Consider the following 22,032-nt stretch of genomic DNA (forward strand, 5'->3'; position numbering starts at 1 on the left):
GCATTTCAAGGAAGTTAGTGAATACCCAAGGAAGTGGTGGAAAATTGATGACTGTTTCATATAGAGACCCTTTAACTTAGTTACATTGACATCTCTGGGACAGCAGAACCAAAAGCATGATAGACAAAAGGTAGGAAGCTAATAGAAGGCGAGAAGACAAAAGATCAATTTAGATGACCCACAGAGCAGCTAAAAAGGTCAGACAGTTTTCATTTTAGTCTGATGACAAAAGTAAACAGCACAAAATCATAAAATGTTAGATTTTTAAATTAAACATTTGCTCATTTTATATTTAAAATAATAGCTATGCTAAAATATTTATCAAATTAAATGTAATGGGGTATTCCAAGATTATATTCTGGAACAGAAAAAGGGTGTAGTTGAAGAAGTAATGAGATCAAATAAAGTCTGTAGTTTATAGCATTGTGCCAACATAAATTCCTTAGTTTTGACAAACAGTTGTATGTTAACATTAGGGCAAGCTGAGTAAAGGGTACATGGGAACTCTTTGGGCTCTCTTTGTAACTTCTCTGTAAATTTAAATTTATTCCCCAAAAATGCTTACTAAATTTTATTAGAATAGCTCTAGTCTATACTAAAACACTTTTTTGAAATCAAATTGCGAGTTATGCCAATGGTTCATTTGGGCCTATCATGCCTATTCCACAAAATTCTCTAGTGCCACTGAGTGTAATACCTGCCTACACTCTCATCTTTTGAGCAACCATGGAGAAGGCATTCTGTTTCTCAACTGCAGACAGTGACAAGTTCATCCAATAGTGACCTCAGCATCAGGTCTGGATGATAACCTCGGGCCATTCCACCTCATGTTTATGTCTGCCGCACATTTTACAGGCGACAGTTCAGTTTCACGTTTACCCGGAGCTGTAATAAATATCTCAGGCTCTGACTCTGTTTTGTCCAAGGAAAATATACTTTCTCCTTGGTTTGTAGTACCTAATGTTCCTCTGGATTTTAGGATGTTTTAATATCATGTTCTCATTTATTTCTCATTTGCTGTTACCATCAGATGTATAGATTACGGGAAAGAAAACAATTTTGGCTTGTGTCCACTGTTAAGGAAAAAATACTTAGGGCTTAACACTCTTCTGACAGCAAGAAACCAAGTAAAGATGATAATTTAAATGGCAGCATGGAGCGGCAGGACTAAGCATCTACAGACTAACAGCCTCACGTTCTCCTGCCTTCTCACAGGTTCATCGACAATCACTTTACTGACCGGTGGGGGAAGAGCGAGGTTCCGTAGCATCAAAGCAACAAGACAGGACAGGGATATTTTTCACATTTTGTATTTCTAAATAAACCCTTTCATAAAAGGGGTGTGTGTGTGTGTAGAAATATGAAAAGGATTCCAGAAATGAAGAGTCTGAGTGGTTAAGAAGGATCCCTGTAAAACTGGCCGCGGGGTGCGCGGCTGCCAACTTGGCTGTGGACTTTTTGACCGCCCGAGGCCTGAGGGAGAGGCGGCGGGTGAGGTGGCCGCCCCCCGCGGGTGCTGCCCCGGCTGCCGCGGAAAGGTGCGCTTTACAAGCGAGGTGGAGAAAGATCCCGAAGCTACCGTCTGGCCAACGGTTGATGACAAATGTCCTTCCCCACTAGACACCGAGAAGTTGTTACGGACCCCAAGTCCCGATATTTGTGTCCCAAGTTTCAAACGCACGGCCTCCGAGCATTTACTAGAGCTTACTCAGCCCGTCCGTGGACGAACAGGCTCTTCTTTTCGCACGTGAATCGGTGACTTTCGCGCGTCTTGTTTCCTGGTCTGCTGGCGGTTCTGCTGGTTTTTCTCCACCTCGCTTCACCTAGTGGGGGCTGTGGTACTTTTGGTTTCCTCCATTAGCGTCAGAATCCCCGCAGTCTCCCGTGCCATCCCATACAAAATGTTAATTCCGCAGGTACCCACTCCGCCCTCGACGGTCCGTTTCCACAGGGCGCCTCAGCACTTTTCGGTGATTTCCGCCGCTTCACGCCTACACAGAAATTAGCTTTTCTCACCTACCGCTAAGGGACGCCGCTCGGCGCCTGCGCCTATCCGCCGGCGGTCACCATACAGCGCATGCGCCGTCCCTGCGGCTGCGGGCGAGGAAAAATAGTGTCGACGGCCCGTGGTGACGTAGAAATTCCGCGCGTTACCTGAATGTGTTCACCTTCCGCGGGCGTGAGTCCTGGCCTGTCGCAGTGATGGTGCACTGCAGTTGCGTGTGGTTCAGAAAGGTCCGTGACTGGTGTTTCTCATCCTAATGCCTAGAGCTTGGTGCCTGTAGGCCCACCTGAGCGCTCTGGTTCCCCTTTCCTCCCCTTTTTTTCTTTCCGAGGGCCTCTTTCCTGCTTGGCTCTACTGTATTTGTCTCCTCTTTGTCGTTCCAGCAGTCAGGCTTGGCCCCTGACGGGTGAGAAGAGTCTATCTACCTGGCACGGCTTAGAACGGTTACTTGGGGGTCTGGAGTTTGAGGTTTTTCAGGGGAATTGTGTGCACGTGGGTTGGGGAGCTGGAGAAACCCGCCTGCCTTTAGACTGGTTTAGACAAGCTCAACCATTGAGCCACCCGAGTGCCCTGAAAAAAAAAAAAGAGAGAGAGAGAGAGATCTTAAGAGAGTTAATTAAATGGGAAAGGGAGGTCAGAACAGAGGCGAATTAAGAAAAAAAAAAAAATATATATATATATATATATATGGATTTGACACCAGCCACCGCTGGGTGGCTCAGCGGTGGAGCGTCTGCCTTTGCTCAGGGCGTGAGCCTAGTTCGGGGATCGAGTCCCACGTCGGGCTCCCTGTGAGGAACCTGCTTCTCCCTCTGCCTGTGTGTCGGCCTCTCTCTGTGTGTCTCATGAATAAATAAAATCTTTTTTTAAAAAAAAGTGACATTCAGAAAGACCATATTATTTTAGGAGCGTTAGGGGTGACAAACGATTAGAAAGGAGTCCTAAGTTGGTAAGCATGTTTGATATACAAATGATCTCTTTCTCTCTCTTTTTCTAAGTATGGAAACTTCATTGATAACCTAAGAATCTTCACCAGGGGAGGAAGTGGTGGAATGGGTTACCCTCGTTTAGGCGGAGAAGGTGGAAAAGGTGGTGACGTCTGGGTTGTAGCCCATAAGAGAATGACTTTAAAACAACTTAAAGACAAATATCCTCAGAAACGGTTTGTGGCCGGAGAAGGAGCAAATAGTCGGTAAGTATTTACTGAATGATTTTTATTTTAGAAAATAAATCCGTCCCAGAGAAAAAAAAAGATCAAAATTTAATTGGTAATTGGAAGTAAATTATATATTCTGTATTTGTAACTGAGCGAAAAATCTACAATAATAGTCTCAACTCTAGCAAAGGTAAAAGGTAGATACTAAGGATTGTTTTGGAGTTTTGTTTTGTTTTGGAGTTTTTAACCATTTTTATCCTTTTCTATTCTCAGTGTCTGTTTATATACTTTTTTTTGCACTTCTCTGTGAAAACTAAATGATCTGAATCTCCACTATTTTCCTCTAAAATTAATTTTTTGGCAATCTTTAGGAAGCCTTTTTCAGATTTCAGCTGTTCTCCCTACCCCACCATCCCCAGTAGTTCTGCTGGGATCTTAAGATGTAGAACCTGTTTCACGGATACGTTCCTTGTGTATTTTCCTTTGGCTTGTTTTGGTCTTCTCTCTGTGATGTCAAAACCTTCCCACTGTTTTTTGTAAATTTTTGTTATTTTTTATGGGACATGTTATGCTGCCCTCAAAATATGAAAAGAACTTTTTCTTTCATTACAACGAAATTGAAGAAGAATCTTACTTGGTTATCTATATTTTGGAAGTGTTGCTTGAACCAAGTCTTGAAAGAGGAATGGGACTTTGCCAGACAATCAAGGCAGGAAAAGGTGCGTTGGCAAGTGTACAACATTTATAAAGGCAGTGCATTAGGGAGGAACAAAATGGTGAAATAATACTTCTAGCATAATTGTGGTACAAATGGGGAGGCTTATTTTAAAATAGTCATTGTAGTCCAGATAGTGAAGAGCCTAATATGCTGTGTTAGAGTTTGAGGATCATCCTAGAGTGATGGGGAGCCATTGAAGGATTTTAAATAGGCAAGTGGCATTAATTAGTGTCAGAAAAAACATTCTAGGGATAATTAGGTTAAAGAATGGGTTAGAGGTGTTGATTGAAACCAGAGACAAGAGAACAAATTGGAGAATATTGCAGTATTTCAGAAGTGATGAAGTTTACAGTGTCTGGCCTCTACCCATCCTAGTTTCATCTCCTTCTACATTCTGTGTTTTTTGCATTCCAGCCAAATTGGCTTTCTTTTAGTATCTTATATTGGTATTTGTCTTCTATCACTGGCCTTTATATGTGTTACCTTTTCTGTAATGCTTTTCCCCCCATCTTCATCCAGCTGCCTGCTGTGAATCCTTTAGATTTAAGCTCAAGTCTTTCCTGATCTCCCTGATTAGGTCAGAATTCCCAAATGAACTTAAATGTGTGAATTCTGATTCATAAGACTTGGGCAACCCAGGTGGCTCAGGGTTTAGCGCCGCCTTCAGCCTAGGGCCTGATCCTGGAGACCCTGGATTGAGTTCCACATCAGGTTCCCTGCATGGAGCCTGCTTCTCCCTTTGCCTGTGTCTCTGCCTCTCTGTGTGTGTCTCATGAATAAATAAATAAAATCTTTAAAAAAAATTCATAAGACTTATCACAGTTAAAGTTTTCCATTTATTCATGTGTCTGTTAGTGTCTTCTCTCTTGAGGTCCATGAGGGCAGGGAGCATTAATAGATTAGATCATCGTTTTCTTCCCAGATATCTAGTACAGTGATTGGTACATAGTAGGTACTCAGTCAACATTAGTTGAATAATGATTAGATTGACAGAAATGGATGGATTAGAACTATATTTAAGTAAAATAAATAAGACTTCATGATTGATGGAGTATTGAAAGAGAATGATAAAGGATGACTTCCTGGTGTTGACTTGAGTAGTGGCTAGATGATAGTATCATTCTTTGAGAAGGATTACGTAGAAAGCAGCAGCTGAGATGTAGAAGAAGAGAGCTTAAATGGCCCTTGGAGATGTCAGCAAGCACTTGAAATATGGGTCTGTGATTCAGGAATATGGTCAGGTCTAGAAATAAATTTGTTAATCAAAAATGTGACTCATGGTTCATAAGCATGAACCAGGGTAGGTGCATTGCAGAAAAAATTGAGAATCAAATTCTGTTATTCACCAACATTTAAGGAAAAGAAACAAGTGTGCTCTAAAGTAGCCAGGAGAGGGGATCCCGGGGTGGCTCAGCAGTTTGGTGCCTGCCTTTGGCCCAGGGCGTGATCCTGGAGCCCCGGGATTAAGTCCCACGTCAGGCTCCTGGTATGGAGCCTGCCTCTCCCTCTGCCTGTGTCTCTGCCTCTCTTTCTCTCTCTCTCTCTCTCTCTCTGTGTGTGTCTATCATAAATAAATAAAATCTAAAATAAAATAAATAAAATAGCCAGGAGAGACAGTGTCATGGGAGCCAGGGAAGAATTTAGAGGAGGAGGAAGTAACAGTTTTATTTGTCTTGTGGATTTCAGGTAAATTAAGCCAAGGAGTTGAATAAACTTACTGACAGCCAGAGTTTGAATGAATTATTTTATAGTTTAATGAATTATGCCTTCATATGTCTGTGTTTGGGTCCTACAAGAAGTAGGTACCACAGTAGGATTTGATGAATAAGAGATTTATTGGGAAAACACTTGTAAAGGCAAATAGTGGAGGGACCTGAAGGAAGTTGGGAAAGTTGTCTGACCACTGTGCAGTTCTAAGAAAGTTTGGACAAAGAATGAGACTCTTGGATCGATGAAATTGAGCTTTTATTTTCATTTTTTTTTTTTTCATTTTGTAATAGTAACAGAGATAGTGTCTATTTTATTCAATTCAGCACACTCTTTTTGAGGATCAAATATAAACAAGGTATTAAAACAAGATCTTACATGTAGGAGACTAAAAGATGAACTCCTACAATGGAGCATGGTATATCATGCTGTGATTTTTTTTTTTTTTTTAAGATTTTATTTATTTATTCATGAGAGACACAGAGAGAGAGGCAGAGACACAGGCAGAGGGAGAAGCAAGCTCCATGCAGGGAGCCTGATGTGGACTCGATCCTGGGACTCCAGGATTACGCCGTGGGCCAAAGGCAGGCACTCAGCTGTTGAGCCACTCAGGCTGCCCTATCATGCTGTGATTTTAAGATATTGTTTTGTAAGTTTCAGTGCAAAAACTTTGTATAAGTTACTTAAAATCATAAATGATTGATTTGAGAATAGATTGGTATTTTAACTTCTTGAAATACGTTTTTGGAGTTTAATATTTAATACAAGGGAGTTTTTTTTATGTACTGATATCTATACATTGCCTCATTTATCCCCCATTTTACCCCAAGAATGTGCTTTCCAACCAGTCTGTGTCCTTACCCAAAGAACCAGGCTTTATCAATATAGTCTCACCCCTCACACCTATACCCACCTCTCCCCATTTTCTGTTTTTCAAACAAAGCTCACTTAATTCCATATAAAGAGATTTGTTCCCTATTGAATATAAATCTTAAGTCCCTTCTTTCTTTTTCTTGAAAGATTTGTTCATGTGCTTTAGTTTTTGGGAGATGAAAAAGTTAATCATAGGAACAAGAGCTCAACTATTAGACTTCCTTTTAAGTGCTCTAAACTAGTGTTTTTAGACTATCTTTCAATTCTTTAATGTGGTACTTTCAAACCATTTTTAGTGTCGTCTATACTGAGAAACATTTTACTTTTCTACCCAAATATGTATGTTATCTCTATTTTCTGTCCTGTGGTATATCATACATTTTTGTTTTCCTTTATTTTGGGAAAATATACCTAACGTGAAATTTTCCATTTTAATGTGTACAATTCTGTGACATTGTACATTATGTTGTACAGCAGTCACCTATCTTGTTATATAAATGTTGGTTGTGACTGCATTTTGAAAAATACTGTCTTAGGGTTATAAAATCAATTTATTAGATTTCATATAAAAATAGAATAGGAAACATTAGCATGTAGCACATAATAAGTATGGTTTCACAAAACTTTAAAGTCATATATATATATGAACTTGTGTATGTGCATATGTATACATATATATGAATGACTGTATTATTTCTTATTGAGTTGCAATTGAAAACTGAAAACTAGTGCTTTGAAGAAGCCATACTTTCAACATGTGAATACCTTTAAGGTATTCAAGATCTGTATAAAATAGTCTGTTCCCTCAAATATAAAATAGGGATAATAATAGTATATGTTTCTCTTTGAAAATATTAATAAAATTGATAAACCCTAGCCAGACTTATGAAAGAGAGAAAGGACCCAAATAAATAAAATCACAAATGAGAAAGGAGAAGTAACAACATCCCAGAAATACAAACAATTCTAAGAGAATATTATGAAAAACTATATGCCAGCAAATTAGACAACCTGTAAGAAATGGATAAATTCCTAGAAATATATAAACTACCAACACTGAAACAAGAAGAAATAGAAAACTGTTAACCAGGGATGCCTGGGTGGCTCAGTGGTTGAGCATCTGCCTTTGGCCCTGGGCGTGATCCTGGAGACCCGGGATCGAGTCCCACATTGGGCTCCCTGCGTGGAGCCGGCTTCTCCCTCTGCCCGTGTCTCTGCCCCTCTCTGTGTGTCTCTCATGAATAAATAAATAAAATCTTAAAAAAAAAAAAAGTGTTAACCAACAGAGAAATTGAATCAGTAATGAAAAAACTAACAAAAGTCTATAGACAGATGGCTTCACAGGTGAATTCTACCAAACATTTAAGGAAGAGTTAATACCTATTCTTCTCAAACTTTTCCAAAATATAGAAATGGAAGGAAAAATTCAAATTCATTCTATGGGGACAGCATTATCCTGATACCAAAACCAAAGACTGCACAAAAAAGAAAACTATAAGCCAATATGCCTGATGAACATGGATGCAAAAATTTTCAGTAAAATACTAGCAAATCAAATCCCACAATACATTAGAAGAATCATTCATCGTTCACCATGATCAAGTGGGATTTATTCCTGGGCTTGAAGGGTGTTCAGTATTTGCAAATCAATAAATGTGATATACCACATTAATGAAGGAAAGGATAAGAACTAGATGCAAAAAGAAAGCAATTTTACAGAGTACTACATCCATTCATGATAAAAAAAAAAAAAAGCCTCAACAAAGTAGGGTTGGAGATAACATAACATCATAAAAGCCATATACAAAAACCCCACAGCCAATACTTTCCTTAATGGGGAAAATCAGAGAGCTTCTACCATCAGGAACAAGACAGGATATCCAGTCTCACTCCTGTCAGCAGAGTACTAGAAGTTCTAGCCACAGCAGTCAGACAACAAAAAGAAATAAAAGGCATTCAAATCAGCAAGAAAGAAATCAAACTTTTACTATTTGCAGATGACCCAGTCCTCTAGGAAACCTGTAAGACTGTACCTAAAAACTGCTGGAACTGATACATGAATTCAGTAAAGTCACAGAATACAAAATCAAGGTACAGAAATCTGTTGCATTTCTGTATGCCAATAATGAAACAACAGAAAGAGAAATCAAATAATCCCATTTTTAATTGCACCAAAAACCATAAGATACCTAGGAATAAACCTAACCAAAGAGGTAAAATATTTGTATTCTGAAAACTGTAAAATACTGATGAAAGAAATTGAAGATGACACAAAGAAATGGAAAAACATTCCATGCTCATGGATTAAAGAATGAATAATGTTAAAATGTCTATATTACCCAAAACAATATATGCATTTAATGTAATCCCTATCAACCTACTAACAGTATTTTTCACAGAGCTAGACCAAATAATCCTAAAATTTGTTTGGAACCACAAGGGACTCCCAATAGCCAAAGCAATCTTGAAAAAAGAAAGGCAAAGTTGGAGGCATCACAATTCTGGACTTCAAGTTATATTACAAAGCTGTAGTGATCAAGTAGTATGGTACTGGTATAGAAACAGACACATAGGTCAATGGAACAGAATAGAAAACCCAGATATGAACCCACAACTATAGGTCAGTTCATCTTGGAAAAAGCAGGAAGGAGTGTCCAATGGGAAAAAAGACAGTCTTTTCAACAAATGGTGTAAGGAAAACTGAACAGCAACATGCAAAATAATTGAAATAGGACCACTTTCTTATACCATGCACAACAATAAATTAAAAATGGATTAAAGACCTAAATGTGAGACAGGAAACCATTAACATCCAAGAACAGAGGAAGTAATCTCTTTGACATTGGCCATAGCAACTTCTTACTAAATCATCTCCTGAGGCAAGGAAAACAAAAGCAAAAATGAACTATTGAGACTTCATAAAAATAAAAAGCTTGATGAAGGACACAGTCCACAAAATTAAAAAGTAACTTACAGAGTGAGAAGGTATTTGCAAATGACATATCTGATAAAGGATTAGTATCCAAAATATGTAAAGAACTTCTAAAACTCAACACTCAAAAACCAAATAATCCAGTTAAAAAATGGGGAGAAGACATGAATAGACATTTTTCCAAAGAAGACATACAGATGGAGGTTCCTGAGTGGCTCAGTCCTTGGCTTGGGTCATGATCCCAGGTGCTGGGATTGAACCTTGTATCAGGCTCCCTCCTCAGCAGGGAGTCTGCTTCTCCCTCTCCCTTTCCCCCATCTCCCCACTCATTCTCTCTCTCTTACCCTCTCTCTCAAATAAATAAAATCTTTAAAAAAAAAAAAAAGACATGAAAAGAGCATGAAAAGATGCTCAATATCACTCATCATTAGGGAGATACAAATAACTACAATAAGATACTACCTCATACCAATCAGATTGCTTAAAATTAACAACCAGGAGACAACGAGTGTGGGCAAGGATGCGGAGAAAGGGAAATCCTTTTACACTGTTGGTGGGAATAAAACTGGTGAAGCCACTCTGGAAAATAGTATGGAGGTTCCTCAAAAAATTAAAAATAGAACTACTCTGTGATCCAGTGATCATGCTAATAGGTATTTACCCCCAAAATACAAAAATACTAATTCGAAGGGATACATATACCTTGATGTTTAAAGCAGTATTATCAACAATAGCCAAATTATGGAAAGAGCCCCGATGTCCATTAACTGATGAATAGATTAAAGAAGATATGGCGTATATTTACAATGGAATATTGCTTAGCCATCAAAAAGAATGAGATCTTGCCATTTCCAAGGATGTGGACGGAGCTAGAGAGTATTGTGCTAAATGAAATAAGTCAGAGAAAGATACCATGATTTTACTTGTATATGGAATTTAAGAAAATAATTGAGCATAGGGGAAAAATAAAACCAAGAAACACTCTTAACTATAAAGAACAAATTGAGAATTAGCAGAGGGGGAATGGGTAAAATAGGTGAAGGGGATTAAGAAGTACACTTGTGATGAGCACTGGGCATTATTGATAAATGTTTAATCTGAACACCTGAAACTAATATTATACTGTGTATTAATCAACTGGAATTTAAAAACTTTAAAAAATAATAGTACCTGTTCCATAGAATTGTCATGAATCTTAAGCTATTAAAGCTTTTAATAGTGCCTAGTACGTATTATTGGCTGAATAAGTGGTAGATAATTATGTAATAGCCTTGGTATGCTGGTTATCATAATGTAATTATATACTCTCTTTTTGTTTGTATATTTTTATTCATTTATCTCTGTAGAAATGTAACTCAAGCTTATAGTAAAAAAAGAAAAAGATTTGAAAAAAAAAAAAAGAAGTCAACCACCTGTGTAATTCTTCCATCTGTAGATAACCATTATTAACCAGTTCTTGACTTTACTAAGACTTTTCTATATATTTATGCAAAGTGACTGGTGGTCATTAGCTTGTAATTATGTGGGTGTATATAAAATTTGGGGGTACAAAAATGAGAGCACAGTATTTTCCAACCTTTTCTTTTCTCTTAATGTTTTTTTTTCCATGCCAGAGAACTGTTCAGAATGGCTACATACTAATTACTTTGAAGATAACATAACTTTTTTTGGCATTCAATTATTTAGGTAATTGCAGACTTTTTTTTTTTTAAACTATTATAGTCACAATGTAATATATATCCTTGTGCATATAGTATTTTACATGATCACTTATTTTTTTAGGATAAATTTTCAGAAGTAGAATTAATAGTTAAAAATTTATATCAATTCTATCATGATCAGTGTGAGAGTAGCTAGATGAGTGTCTTATAATTAAAGTACTCTTATTTGAGGTCATTTGTTAAAAAGATTTGTTTTTCGGGATCCCTGGGTGGCGTAGCGGTTTGGCGCCTGCCTTTGGCCCAGGGCGCGATCCTGGAGACCCGGGATCGAATCCCACATCAGGCTCCCGGCGCATGGAGCCTGCTTCTCCCTCCGCCTGTGTCTCTGCCTCTCTCTTTCTCTCTGTATGACTATCATAAATAAATAAAATTAAAAAAAAAAAAAAAGATTTGTTTTTCAATGGATTTTCCATTTTTTTCTAACTTATTTGTATTGTAGCAATATGATATGTTAGTTCATTATGAGTTAAAATGACTTGATGGTTAGCTTGGTAACAAATCATTACCTTTTATTTGTTTTTGTTATTTATTTTTATTTTTATAGGATAGTCTAAAATGGAAATAAATAGTAATTATTTTCTTTTCCTCTGATATTTGGCCATTTTTAACATCTGAATTAACAAGAAAAGTTGGTTGCTAGTCTTTGTAAACCATTATCTTGGCTTGAGTAGAGTCCTTTTAATATAGTGAGTTTTCTCTATTTTAATTTAGCTTTATTTTTTTGTAGAGTTAGTGCACTGAAAGGATCCAAAGGAAAAGACTGTGAAATTCCTGTACCTGTGGGTATTTCAGTAACTGATGAAAATGGTAAAGTTATAGGTAAGTGTATTGTAGATTCCAAGGTTGTGAAAAATGTGCATATTTTCTAAAATTGTTTGGAAACTGTGGGGAATAGCTCCTCTTCAATGTCAGAATTTTTAAAAAACTATTTTAACTGCTAATTTATAAGAGATATTTAAAACTTTATATAAAAGTTGTTTAGGGGGCACCTGGATGGCTCAGTTGGTTGTGCATCCAACTCTTGACTTCAGCTCGGGTCATGATCTCAGGGTGGTGGGATCCAGCCCTGAGTCAAGCTCCTCACTCAGCAGGAGTCAGCTTGGGATTCTCCATCTCCCTTTGTCCCTCCCCTGCTAGTGCATGCACACGTGCTCTTTCTCTACTAATAAATAAATCTTTTTAAAAAATGGTTCAAAATTAACTGCTAGATATAAGATTATTATAAACATACAGCTCTTTAGATTTATAAATTGGAATTTTTTTAGGCATCTATTTCTAAATGAAAAATGTCATTAATGATTAGCTACACTTAGTAATCTTCATTCTAAGTATCTTCCTCTGTCTTTTTTAAGGAGAACTCAATAAAGAGAAAGACAGAATTTTGGTAGCTGAAGGAGGTCTTGGTGGTAAATTACTCACAAATTTCTTACCACTGAAAGGCCAGAAACGAGTCATTCGCCTTGATCTAAAACTTATAGCTGATATAGGCCTAGTGGGGTAAGTAACATTTGTATTTTTATTTTTATAATTTCAGAGAGATAGTTCATGAGTAGGAGATAAATGTAAATGGTAATTTGGGACCAGTATTATTTATGGAATAAATTTATGGAATTTGTGCATTGTTTGTATTGAGAATGCTGCTAAATACAGTTATTTTAATATTGCAAACATAGAGTTTCACAGTTAATATTTATTTGTAAAAGGAAAGGAAGATAATAGCAATTGAGTGGGCTAGTGGGAATGATAGACAATGAATCAAGAAAGAAATATCAATCAAATGCAGTAGTATAAGAAGGTAAAAAGAATGTTACCGGATATTAAAAAATAAAATTTAAAATCCAAACCACATTTTATGAAGTGTATGGAAGGAAATAAAAAGAGAAAAAATGAAATATTCTTACAAGTCTTAATTAATAGAGGTATTGCTATCTTGTTGATCAGGTGACTAATGGCCAATACAGATAGTCTCAACCATCAGACTTAGACACTGTTGGAGCACCAAGTTGGATCTCGATATGACTGTTTCCTTGTCCTTCATGATCTGCTTAGGTCCATTCTCAGTACTGCAGACCCCACAATGTTATCCTCTTTTACAGGCTTCCATTGTTTCATAGAACAGTTGTTTTTTAACTGTAGAGTTTGCAGTGCTGGCACCTAACTGAGGGAGATAGAGAGCAAAATAGAAAGTAGGTAAAGGAAGGGAAGGCTTCAGCTTTGCATTTCTTCTCTCCCTGTCTGCCTGGCCCCACTTCAGCATTACACAGTAGTCAGAACACCTAAGAAAAAGGGAGGGAACACTGCTTTTTTTGCTGGTTTTATTTCAAACTTCCAGTTCCACTCTTCACCTCACATAGCTTCTTTCTAATTCATCTTCTCTAGGCATCTCACTGCTTTCTTTACCAGAGTCATCAGTCTGAATCCCTCACCTCTTGCCATGTCTGTCTAGCTACTAAGTCTTAACAGCAGTGCCCTAGAATTCATAAAGGTCCCATTCTTGCTAACGTTATAATACAGAAAGATGTGATCCTGGTGTTCAGGTTTGCCATTTGCATTTAGTTTTTTCCGTATAGTTATGAGGCATAGTTTCTGTAACATATATTTTTCACAATGTGGGTTTAGTAGGTTTTTATGGACAAGACTGAGAATCTAGCCATTCTCAGTCTCATTTGTTACGAAAATGTGTTTCAGATTCTATACACACTTTTACAGACTAAAGAGCCTCACAAGACTAAGTTATAAAGGTGGGATGAGGATGGGGAACTCAAGTGAGTGACTGTTTGGGTTAGAGTTTCATATCCTCTGAAGGCCACCTGGAATGTCTTAGATAAGTTGTAGAATGTCTCTAAGCCTTTGTTTTCTCATTTTTAGTAGTGGCTGGAGATGGTAAAATGTAAGAAAACACATTTACAATACATTCCTTGGATTTATGAATGTTCAATGAATGAATGGTAGCTGTTACCATCATCATCATCATCACTACATTGTCAATGTATTGGAGAGTACCTATAGTACTAAGCTTTTTAGAAGTGGTTTTGCTATTACAGTCAATAATTGAAGCATCAAGGGTTTTTTTTTTAAAGCATCGAGTTTGTTAAGTATAATGCTTAACATGTATTTTAGTGTTTTTAAATTGGGCAACTATTCTTAAAAAGTTATTACTGTGAGTACCAGCGTAAGCAGATACCTGTTTGCTGGTTTCAGGAATGAACTGCATTTAGAAGAAAGGTGTCCTATATACATATTTATTTGTACTGCTCTTCTCAAATCTGATCTTTGCATAGGTTGTGATATGGGAGAGCTTTGTTCTTGTCTCCTGGAGTCAAAAAACTTTGTTCTTGTTTCCTGGAGTCAAAAAATCAATCTTGCAGACTGTAACATAGCAAAGTGATAGAGGTTTATTAAGCAGAGAAAGCTCTCAAAAGCCAGAGGGGTTCTGACAGGGTTGCTCCTGAGGGATTTTATAGTCTATCTTTTATAGGGAACTGGGGGGGAGGGGACTTGGTAAATTTCCTTTCAATATCAGGGCGGATATTTAGAACAAACATGGTGGACTTGTAACAAACAAGATGTTTCTTTTTTTTTTTATAATAAATTTATTTTTTATTGGTGTTCAATTTGCCAACATACAGAATAACACCCAGTGCTCATCCCGTCAAATGCCCTCCTCAGTGCCCGTCACCCATTCACCCCCACCCCCCACCCTCCTCCCCTTCCACCACCCCTAGTTCGTTTCCCAGAGTTAGGAGTCTTTATGTTCTATCTCCCTTTCTGATATTTACCACACATTTCTTCTCCCTTCCCTTATCAAACAAGATGTTTCTTTGTAAATATCATGAGCACAAACAAGGTGTTCCTTCTCTCTGGTTAATGTCTCCTCCATAATTCTCTACATCTGGGGTTTCTGTGAGCCTAGTAGCCATTAAAGGGGAATACTCCCTAACATTTTGGAATTAGGGAGCCAGGTTTATTTTTTTCTGTTTTTACTGTCTTACCTCTGTTTTCTTGGGATGGGTAGGAGCCTGATTCTGGGGCCTTTCTCTTATCTTTCCCTGCCTAGCCCTGTCTGCCCCTAACTCATTCCTACATCAGATGGATTTCAGCCTCTAAAATTTTTATTAAGTACTTTTCAGGAAAAATCTCAGTTATCATTTCTTCAACCGTTAGCATCCTTTTTCTTCTCATATTTTGATCTCTTTGGAAATAGTTGCTGACTGATATTTTTCTGTGTTTAATACTATTATGAAAATATGAAGATAATGGAAAGAAATAAGCAAGTCTAGTTAGGGATAATCATAAATAAAAATTATTGCAATTTGCATTTCAAAAAGTTACAAGGGCCTGGGTATAAGATATAACACAGTACTGTATTTCCATAGGAAAATGAGTCATTAAAAAAACCTCACCTAATTTTGTTTTAAATCATCATAGGAAGACATACATACATATATATATATATATATATATATATTTTTTTTTTTAAGATTTTATTTATTCATGAGAGACACGGAGAGAGAGGCAGAGACATAGGCAGAGGGAGAAGCGGCTCCTCACAGGGAGCCTGATATGGAACTCGATCCCCGGACCAGGATCATGCCCTGAACTGAAGGCTGATGCTCAACCACTGAGCCACCCAGGCATCCCAAGGAAAATGTATTTAATGAGATATTTTAATTAGATTTATTTTTAATGTTAAAAGAGCTCTACTAAAAGGTTATAAATTTTTATAGAATTTCAGATGGATATTTCCAAAATATTACGCCATTATTCCAAGTGAAAGATTTGGTGTGTTTTATAAGAAGAGCTTTTTCCAATTTGAATGAAAACTATAAAAGCAGGGATCACAGTTGTTTCACTGATTGTCGTATCTCTGATCATAGTATATTGCCTGGTGTGAGTTAATGCTTAATAAATATTTTTTTGATAAATTTAATGAAAATATTGTAATGGAATTGAGGAAATCATCTCTTAAGTGACTCCCATTCCTAGTACTTTCTTTTATATGGTAGGCCTTTCCTGAGGCAAATTTAGCAATAAAATCAAAGCCTTTATTATAACAGGCATATGTTTTAATTATATTGTAATTCAGTATTTTCTCATCAAGAAATGTCTCTCAAGAGATTAAAGATGTATGTAAAAGTTCAAGGATACGGGTGCCTGGGTGGCTCAGTAGGTTAAGTGTCTGCCTTCAGCTCGGGTCATGATCCCAGGGTCCTGGGATTGAGCCCTGCTTCCGACTCCCTGCTCAGTTTGCTTCTTCCTCGGCTCCCCCCCCCCCCCCCACTCATGTGTTCTTTCTTTCTCTCTCAAATAAATAAAGTCTTAAAAAAGTTCAATGATAATAACTGTAGTGTTTAAGGTTTTAAAAGTTAGACAAATAATAAAGATATTATGAAATGAAAGGTAATTGGCTGAAAGAAAAAAGTTATCTATTAGTTCCACCACTTAGGGGTGACTTTTAATGTTGGTATATGTCCTTCTTGCTGCATACTTGTTTTTTACAATGTCATTTATAATAGTAAAGCATTGGAGATAACCTAAATGCCTGACAATAGGAAATTAAGTAAATTACAGTTTGCCCTTGTAAAGTGTTCACCTTTTATTACTCAGTTTAAAAAGCAGGCCAACCAACTATGAAGTAGTCTTTCAGAAAAAAAAATCAGAACTAAACCTGATCAAGGCTTTATATCAAACTAGCAATTTATAGAAAAACTAGGGCAAAGGAGTATGCTAAAGGACATCATGGGAGTGCTTCAAAAAAATTCAGACTATGGGAAAGAAACACTAGAACAAATGACCCAGTTTCCTTAAAAATAAAACTGCAGGGGCACCTAGGTGGCTCAGTCAGGTAAGCGGGCCAACTCTTGATTTCCGCTCAGGTCATGATCTCAGAGTCCTGGAATCAAGACCATTGTGGGGTTCCACACTCAGTGGGAGTCTGCTTGAGGATTCTCTCTCTCTCCCTGTACCCCTTCCGCTGCTTACACACGCTCTCTCTCTCAAATAAATAAATCTTTTTAAAAAAAAAACAAGTAAATTAAAATTGCAAAGAGGAAACAATATGGGGGAGGAGGGAGCCTTTACCAAAAGAAATTTAAGGCATATATCAACCAGTTGTAATACACGGATCTTATGTGAGTCCCTGTTCAAACCAACTTTAAAAAAAGTATTGGGAATGTGTTACTTATTGAAGCTAGGTAATTGCTAAATGAGATTCATTACTTCTTTCTACTTTTGTATATATTTGGAAATGTCCATAAAAGATGTATTAAAGAAAAATCTACAAAGCAATGTAAGCAATATTTTGTCATTTTTTGTGAGAATTAGTGGATTGTTGGTATTTTTATTACTTTCTTTTTGTTTTTCTATGATTTACAGGTTTTTAAAAGATAATTGGATTATTTACTTCCAATACTAAGACATCTTTGGTGTCCAGCATGAATTTATCTTTACTTTTTTCATATGTATACTTCATTCAGGATATTTAATTTATATTCTTTTATTCTCAGAAATATTGAAGAAATCTGCTTCCCAAAATGTTAGAAATTCAGTGATAAGCAACACTAATATTAATAATACTAATATTTGTTTTAATATATTTATTTTTTCATTTCAGATTCCCAAATGCTGGAAAATCCTCTTTGCTAAGTCAGATTTCTCATGCAAAACCTGCAATTGCAGATTATGCATGTAAGTATAATTTGTTGTGTATTTTAATGTACAGAGGTAAATTTTTAAAGTCTAATCTTTGGGGGATCCCTGGGTGGCGCAGCGGTTTGGTGCCTGCCTTTGGCCCAGGGCGCGATCCTGGAGACCCGGGATCGAATCCCACATCAGGCTCCCGGTGCATGGAGCCTGCTTCTCCCTCTGCCTGTGTCTCTGCCTCTCTCTCTCTCTCTCTGTGACTATCATAAAAAATAAATAAATAAATAAATAAATAAATAAATAAATAAATAAAGTCTAATCTTTCTTTGAGTATGAATAAAATGAAAACTCTGAGGTAGCCTTAGTTTGAAAACTCTTAAAAAGAAAACTCTTGGCTGATAGAATACATGCATTTCCCATTAATCCTTGAAATCTCTATAGCCCTCAACAGAGTTTCTAGTACTTGTTAGATACTTGCTTTGTTGCATTTATTTCTCCTTTGCATAATCATTTGTTTTATTTAGATGCAATTTTATGAGCACCTTTTATCAAGCACTGTTCTTTCATTCATTTAGCAAGTATTTATTTCTGTGAACTACAATGGGTTCTGGAGTTATAAAGACTGGTAAATAGATACTGTTCTGACTCTTACTGAGCTTACAGACTAGTAGGGGAAGGTACATATATCACACCTGACTATAAGGAAATACAATATGATTCTATGAAAGAGTGTAGGTGGCTGCTTTAAAGTTTTTTTGGGAAATGTTATGCTAGAGTTGAGGTGTGAAGAATATACAAGTTAATAACAATGGATGTGAATGGTGTTATAGTCAGACAAAATAGCATGTACACAAAAGCTCTGTGGTGGCAGGGAGATTTGTGTGTCGAGAAAACATGTAGTGAGGTAAATAGGGAATTGGGATGTCTGGGTGGCTCAGCAGTTAAGCATCTGCCTTTAGCTCAAGGTGTGATCCTGGAGTTCCGGGATTGAGTCCCACATTAAGCTCCCTGCATGGAGCCTGCTTCTCCCTCTGCCTGTGTCTCTGCCTCTCTCTGTTTCTCTCATGAATAAATAAAATCTTTAAAAAAAAAAAAAAAAAGGTAAAGAGCGAATTGATAAGGCTGAAGATGTTAAGTAGAGACTGTATCATATAGACCAGGTAGGCTTTATTTGCTCTTTATATCTAAAGAGCAGCTGGTAGCCTTTTAATCAAAGGATAAAATGATTAGATTTGCTTTTCAAAAAGATATTTCTGCATATAATATAGAAAATGCATTGGCATGGAACATGAATGGGCCTGGGAAAAATAGGCTATTGCAGTAGCTAGATGAAATGTAATGGATGCTTAGACTAAGTAATGAATTAATGTGATAGAATCCCTGCCATCATTAAACAAAAAGATCCAGAAACATACGTTAACCTGGAAAATAAAATTAAGCCATTTTAAAATTAAACTCTGTTGAAGGAGAGTTAATTTTGGACTAATTGCTATAAATTACATTGCCAATATTTATTGTTATAATACAGGGACTCTTGAGAAGGAAAGAAGTAAAGTTTAGAGTCATATGAAGAAGGCTACTACAGAATTATGAGGCTTGAGGATAACTGAATAAGAAATGACTAGAGAGATTTTATCCACAGACCCAGTGATAGAAACCAAAATTCTATTCTTCCCACCAGCATCTTTATTACGCTCCTTAAAGTACAACCAAAGAATTTTTGAAGTCCACTGATTAGATTAGATCTAGGCCTATGCAGATTATAATTGTATTTTCCATTCCAACAAAATCTGAATAAATTGTTTACAAAAAAGAAATATTATTCATTTTATACATAATGCTAAGTCAATTTTGAGAATACCAGCCTTTATTCTAGCCTTAATTTACTGGGCCTTTTTCTTTTAGTTACAACATTAAAGCCTGAACTTGGAAAGATAATGTATAATGACTTCAAACAGGTGAGTTTTTTTAAATGAGACACTTGGTTATAAATGAAAGTACTTGCTTTTGGTACTTGGACTTTGTAATACATGATTGTTTTTGTGGTGTTAGGGGAAGAAAGTAGCAGGATTTTGTTTTTCGTAAATGAGACTGTGATCGAGTCAATTTTGCTGAGCATGATCATAGTCAAATATTGTATAAAAATATAACTTTTGTCCATCCAAAGTTTAGGTCTGGTTTATCATTATAGCATAGTATCTAATCTCTGATCTCTGCTCTCATTGCAAGTCCATATTTTACTGCCATATTTCATTATTGATTCTTGTTTCCTGAAAACATTTTCTAAAGTTCATGGAATTGAATTTATTCCAACTTTCTCTTTCTAAAAAAGTTTTTTTTAATTGAACGGGATTCTGGTCTACTATTAAAATTTATTTTTCCTTGATAAGGAATAGCTATAGGTCTCTTAATAATTACAGTAAAAATAAAAAACAAAGTAACAAACTTTGAAAAATATGCAATGTATGATCAATGGTTATGCTCCTTGGTATTGACCCAAATGAATTAAAAACTTACATACAGACAAAAACCTGCACATGCATGTTTGTAGTAGCCTGTTCATAAGTGCCAAAACTTGAAGCAACCAAGATGTCCTTCAGTAGATGGACAAACGAACTGTGGTAATTATGGTATATAGAGCTATGAAGATGTGAAAAGACATGGAAGAACCTTAAATACATATCACTAACTGAAGGAAGCCAGTCTGAAAAGGCTGCATACAGTATGGTTCTAACTATGTGACATTCTGGAAAAAGGCAAAATTATAGTCATAGCAAAAAGATCAGCGGTTGTCGAGGATTAAAGGGAAAGAAAGGATAAATAGAAGAGTACAGAGGATTTTTAGGGCAGTGAAACCATTCTGTATGATACTATAATGGTGAGTACATGACAGTCATTTGTCAAAGCCGTAGCATGTACAATACCAATAGTGAACCCTAATATAAAGTATGGAATAGGCAATGATGTATCAGTGTAGTTTCATACAATCCATTGACATAATTAAAATACATAAAGGATTTATATTCATTTATAATAGTCATATAACAGTAAATATTTAAAACCAGCAATTATGTAGAATAATAAATAAAATTATAAATACGGGATAATATTAATATGGAGAACAGTAGAGAAAAAGAGAACATTGTAAATTTTAAGGGAAACTTAATTCTCCATAGCAAAATTCTCAGTGGAGAACCTGCAAACAAAATTTCAAGACCTGAAAAAAAAAATGCTTCAGAACATGAGTCCTCTATTATATTTTGTCTATGTGACAGCTTAGTCACATAGCCACAATTTCCGTTAAAATTCTGAAATCCTGTGAAAAGCAGTGCTTCTCATCCCTTACTGCACATCAAAATTAACCGGGTGACTTCAGAACAAGTAAATGAAACCTGGGCCCCAGAGATTTGAAACCAGATTCCTTGGGGTAGGGCCTGGGTATCTTTATAAAAGATACCTGGGCGTTTGTTTATAACATGCAATGAGGTTTGAAAACCACAAATGCAGACTAATGGTTAATAACTTATCACTTCAAAAAGAAGTTACAGGAACATTACATCCTTTACTTTTCAATAATGGTCCGTAGTCCCCTTGGTAGAACAGAAAAGGAACAGTGGTGCCACATAATCAATTACATATGGAATTTAAAATTTGAAACTACAGAACTATACTAAGTCAATGTCTGCTGAATTAATATCCTTCTATACTTTTAAGAATTCTGAGAATTGAAACTCTATGACTGGTTCATATTTGAATAATATATCTTATGGAATTCTGAAGAGAATTTGCATGATTAATAAATGTTAAACTAATCCCTAGAATTCTTAGTTTGTTAGATTAATAAGTAAAAATGAGACTTTAATTTTTGATAACAAAGGATTTTGATTCATTTTGTTACAAAGATGTCTTGACTTTATAAAAATGTAGTGGTAATCACAAATTAGTAACTGAATTTGAAATATGCAGATTTGGAGATGTAATTTTTTTTTTCTTTTTATCAAACCATTTAACTTGGTATTAGATATCAGTAGCTGATCTTCCTGGTTTAATAGAAGGAGCACATATGAACAAAGGAATGGGCCACAAATTCCTCAAGCATATAGAAAGAACTAGACAACTACTTTTTGTTGTAAGTCATATGCATACCAATGTAATGTTTGAATGAGTGTGAATGTCAATGTGTTTAGTTTTCCTAGAAATTGTTTATAATAAGGTTTAAAGATAAGATAGTATCATATGTTACTCCCTAAATGTTTAAATGAGGGTCAAATATAGTAA

The 22,032-nt window shown here is 36.2% G+C and overlaps 1 protein-coding gene across 2 annotated transcripts in view; it reads left to right on the plus strand.

Annotated features, from left to right (window-relative positions):
* The first annotated feature begins 2,086 nt into the window (after positions 1–2,086).
* The window catches only part of GTPBP10 (GTP binding protein 10), a 31,768-nt gene continuing 11,822 nt past the window's right edge, over positions 2,087–22,032 (plus strand). For both annotated transcript variants that reach the window (XM_041728165.1, XM_041728166.1), the window contains exons 1-7: positions 2,087–2,235; positions 3,004–3,197; positions 11,840–11,931; positions 12,465–12,609; positions 17,726–17,799; positions 19,660–19,712; positions 21,776–21,883. In XM_041728165.1, the coding sequence (XP_041584099.1) occupies positions 2,203–2,235; positions 3,004–3,197; positions 11,840–11,931; positions 12,465–12,609; positions 17,726–17,799; positions 19,660–19,712; positions 21,776–21,883 (699 nt within the window). In that variant the 5' untranslated portion in view covers positions 2,087–2,202. The remainder of the gene's footprint in view (positions 2,236–3,003; positions 3,198–11,839; positions 11,932–12,464; positions 12,610–17,725; positions 17,800–19,659; positions 19,713–21,775; positions 21,884–22,032) is intronic.

This window comes from Vulpes lagopus, chromosome 13 (assembly GCF_018345385.1).
Source record: "Vulpes lagopus strain Blue_001 chromosome 13, ASM1834538v1, whole genome shotgun sequence".
Lineage (NCBI taxonomy): Eukaryota > Metazoa > Chordata > Mammalia > Carnivora > Canidae > Vulpes > Vulpes lagopus.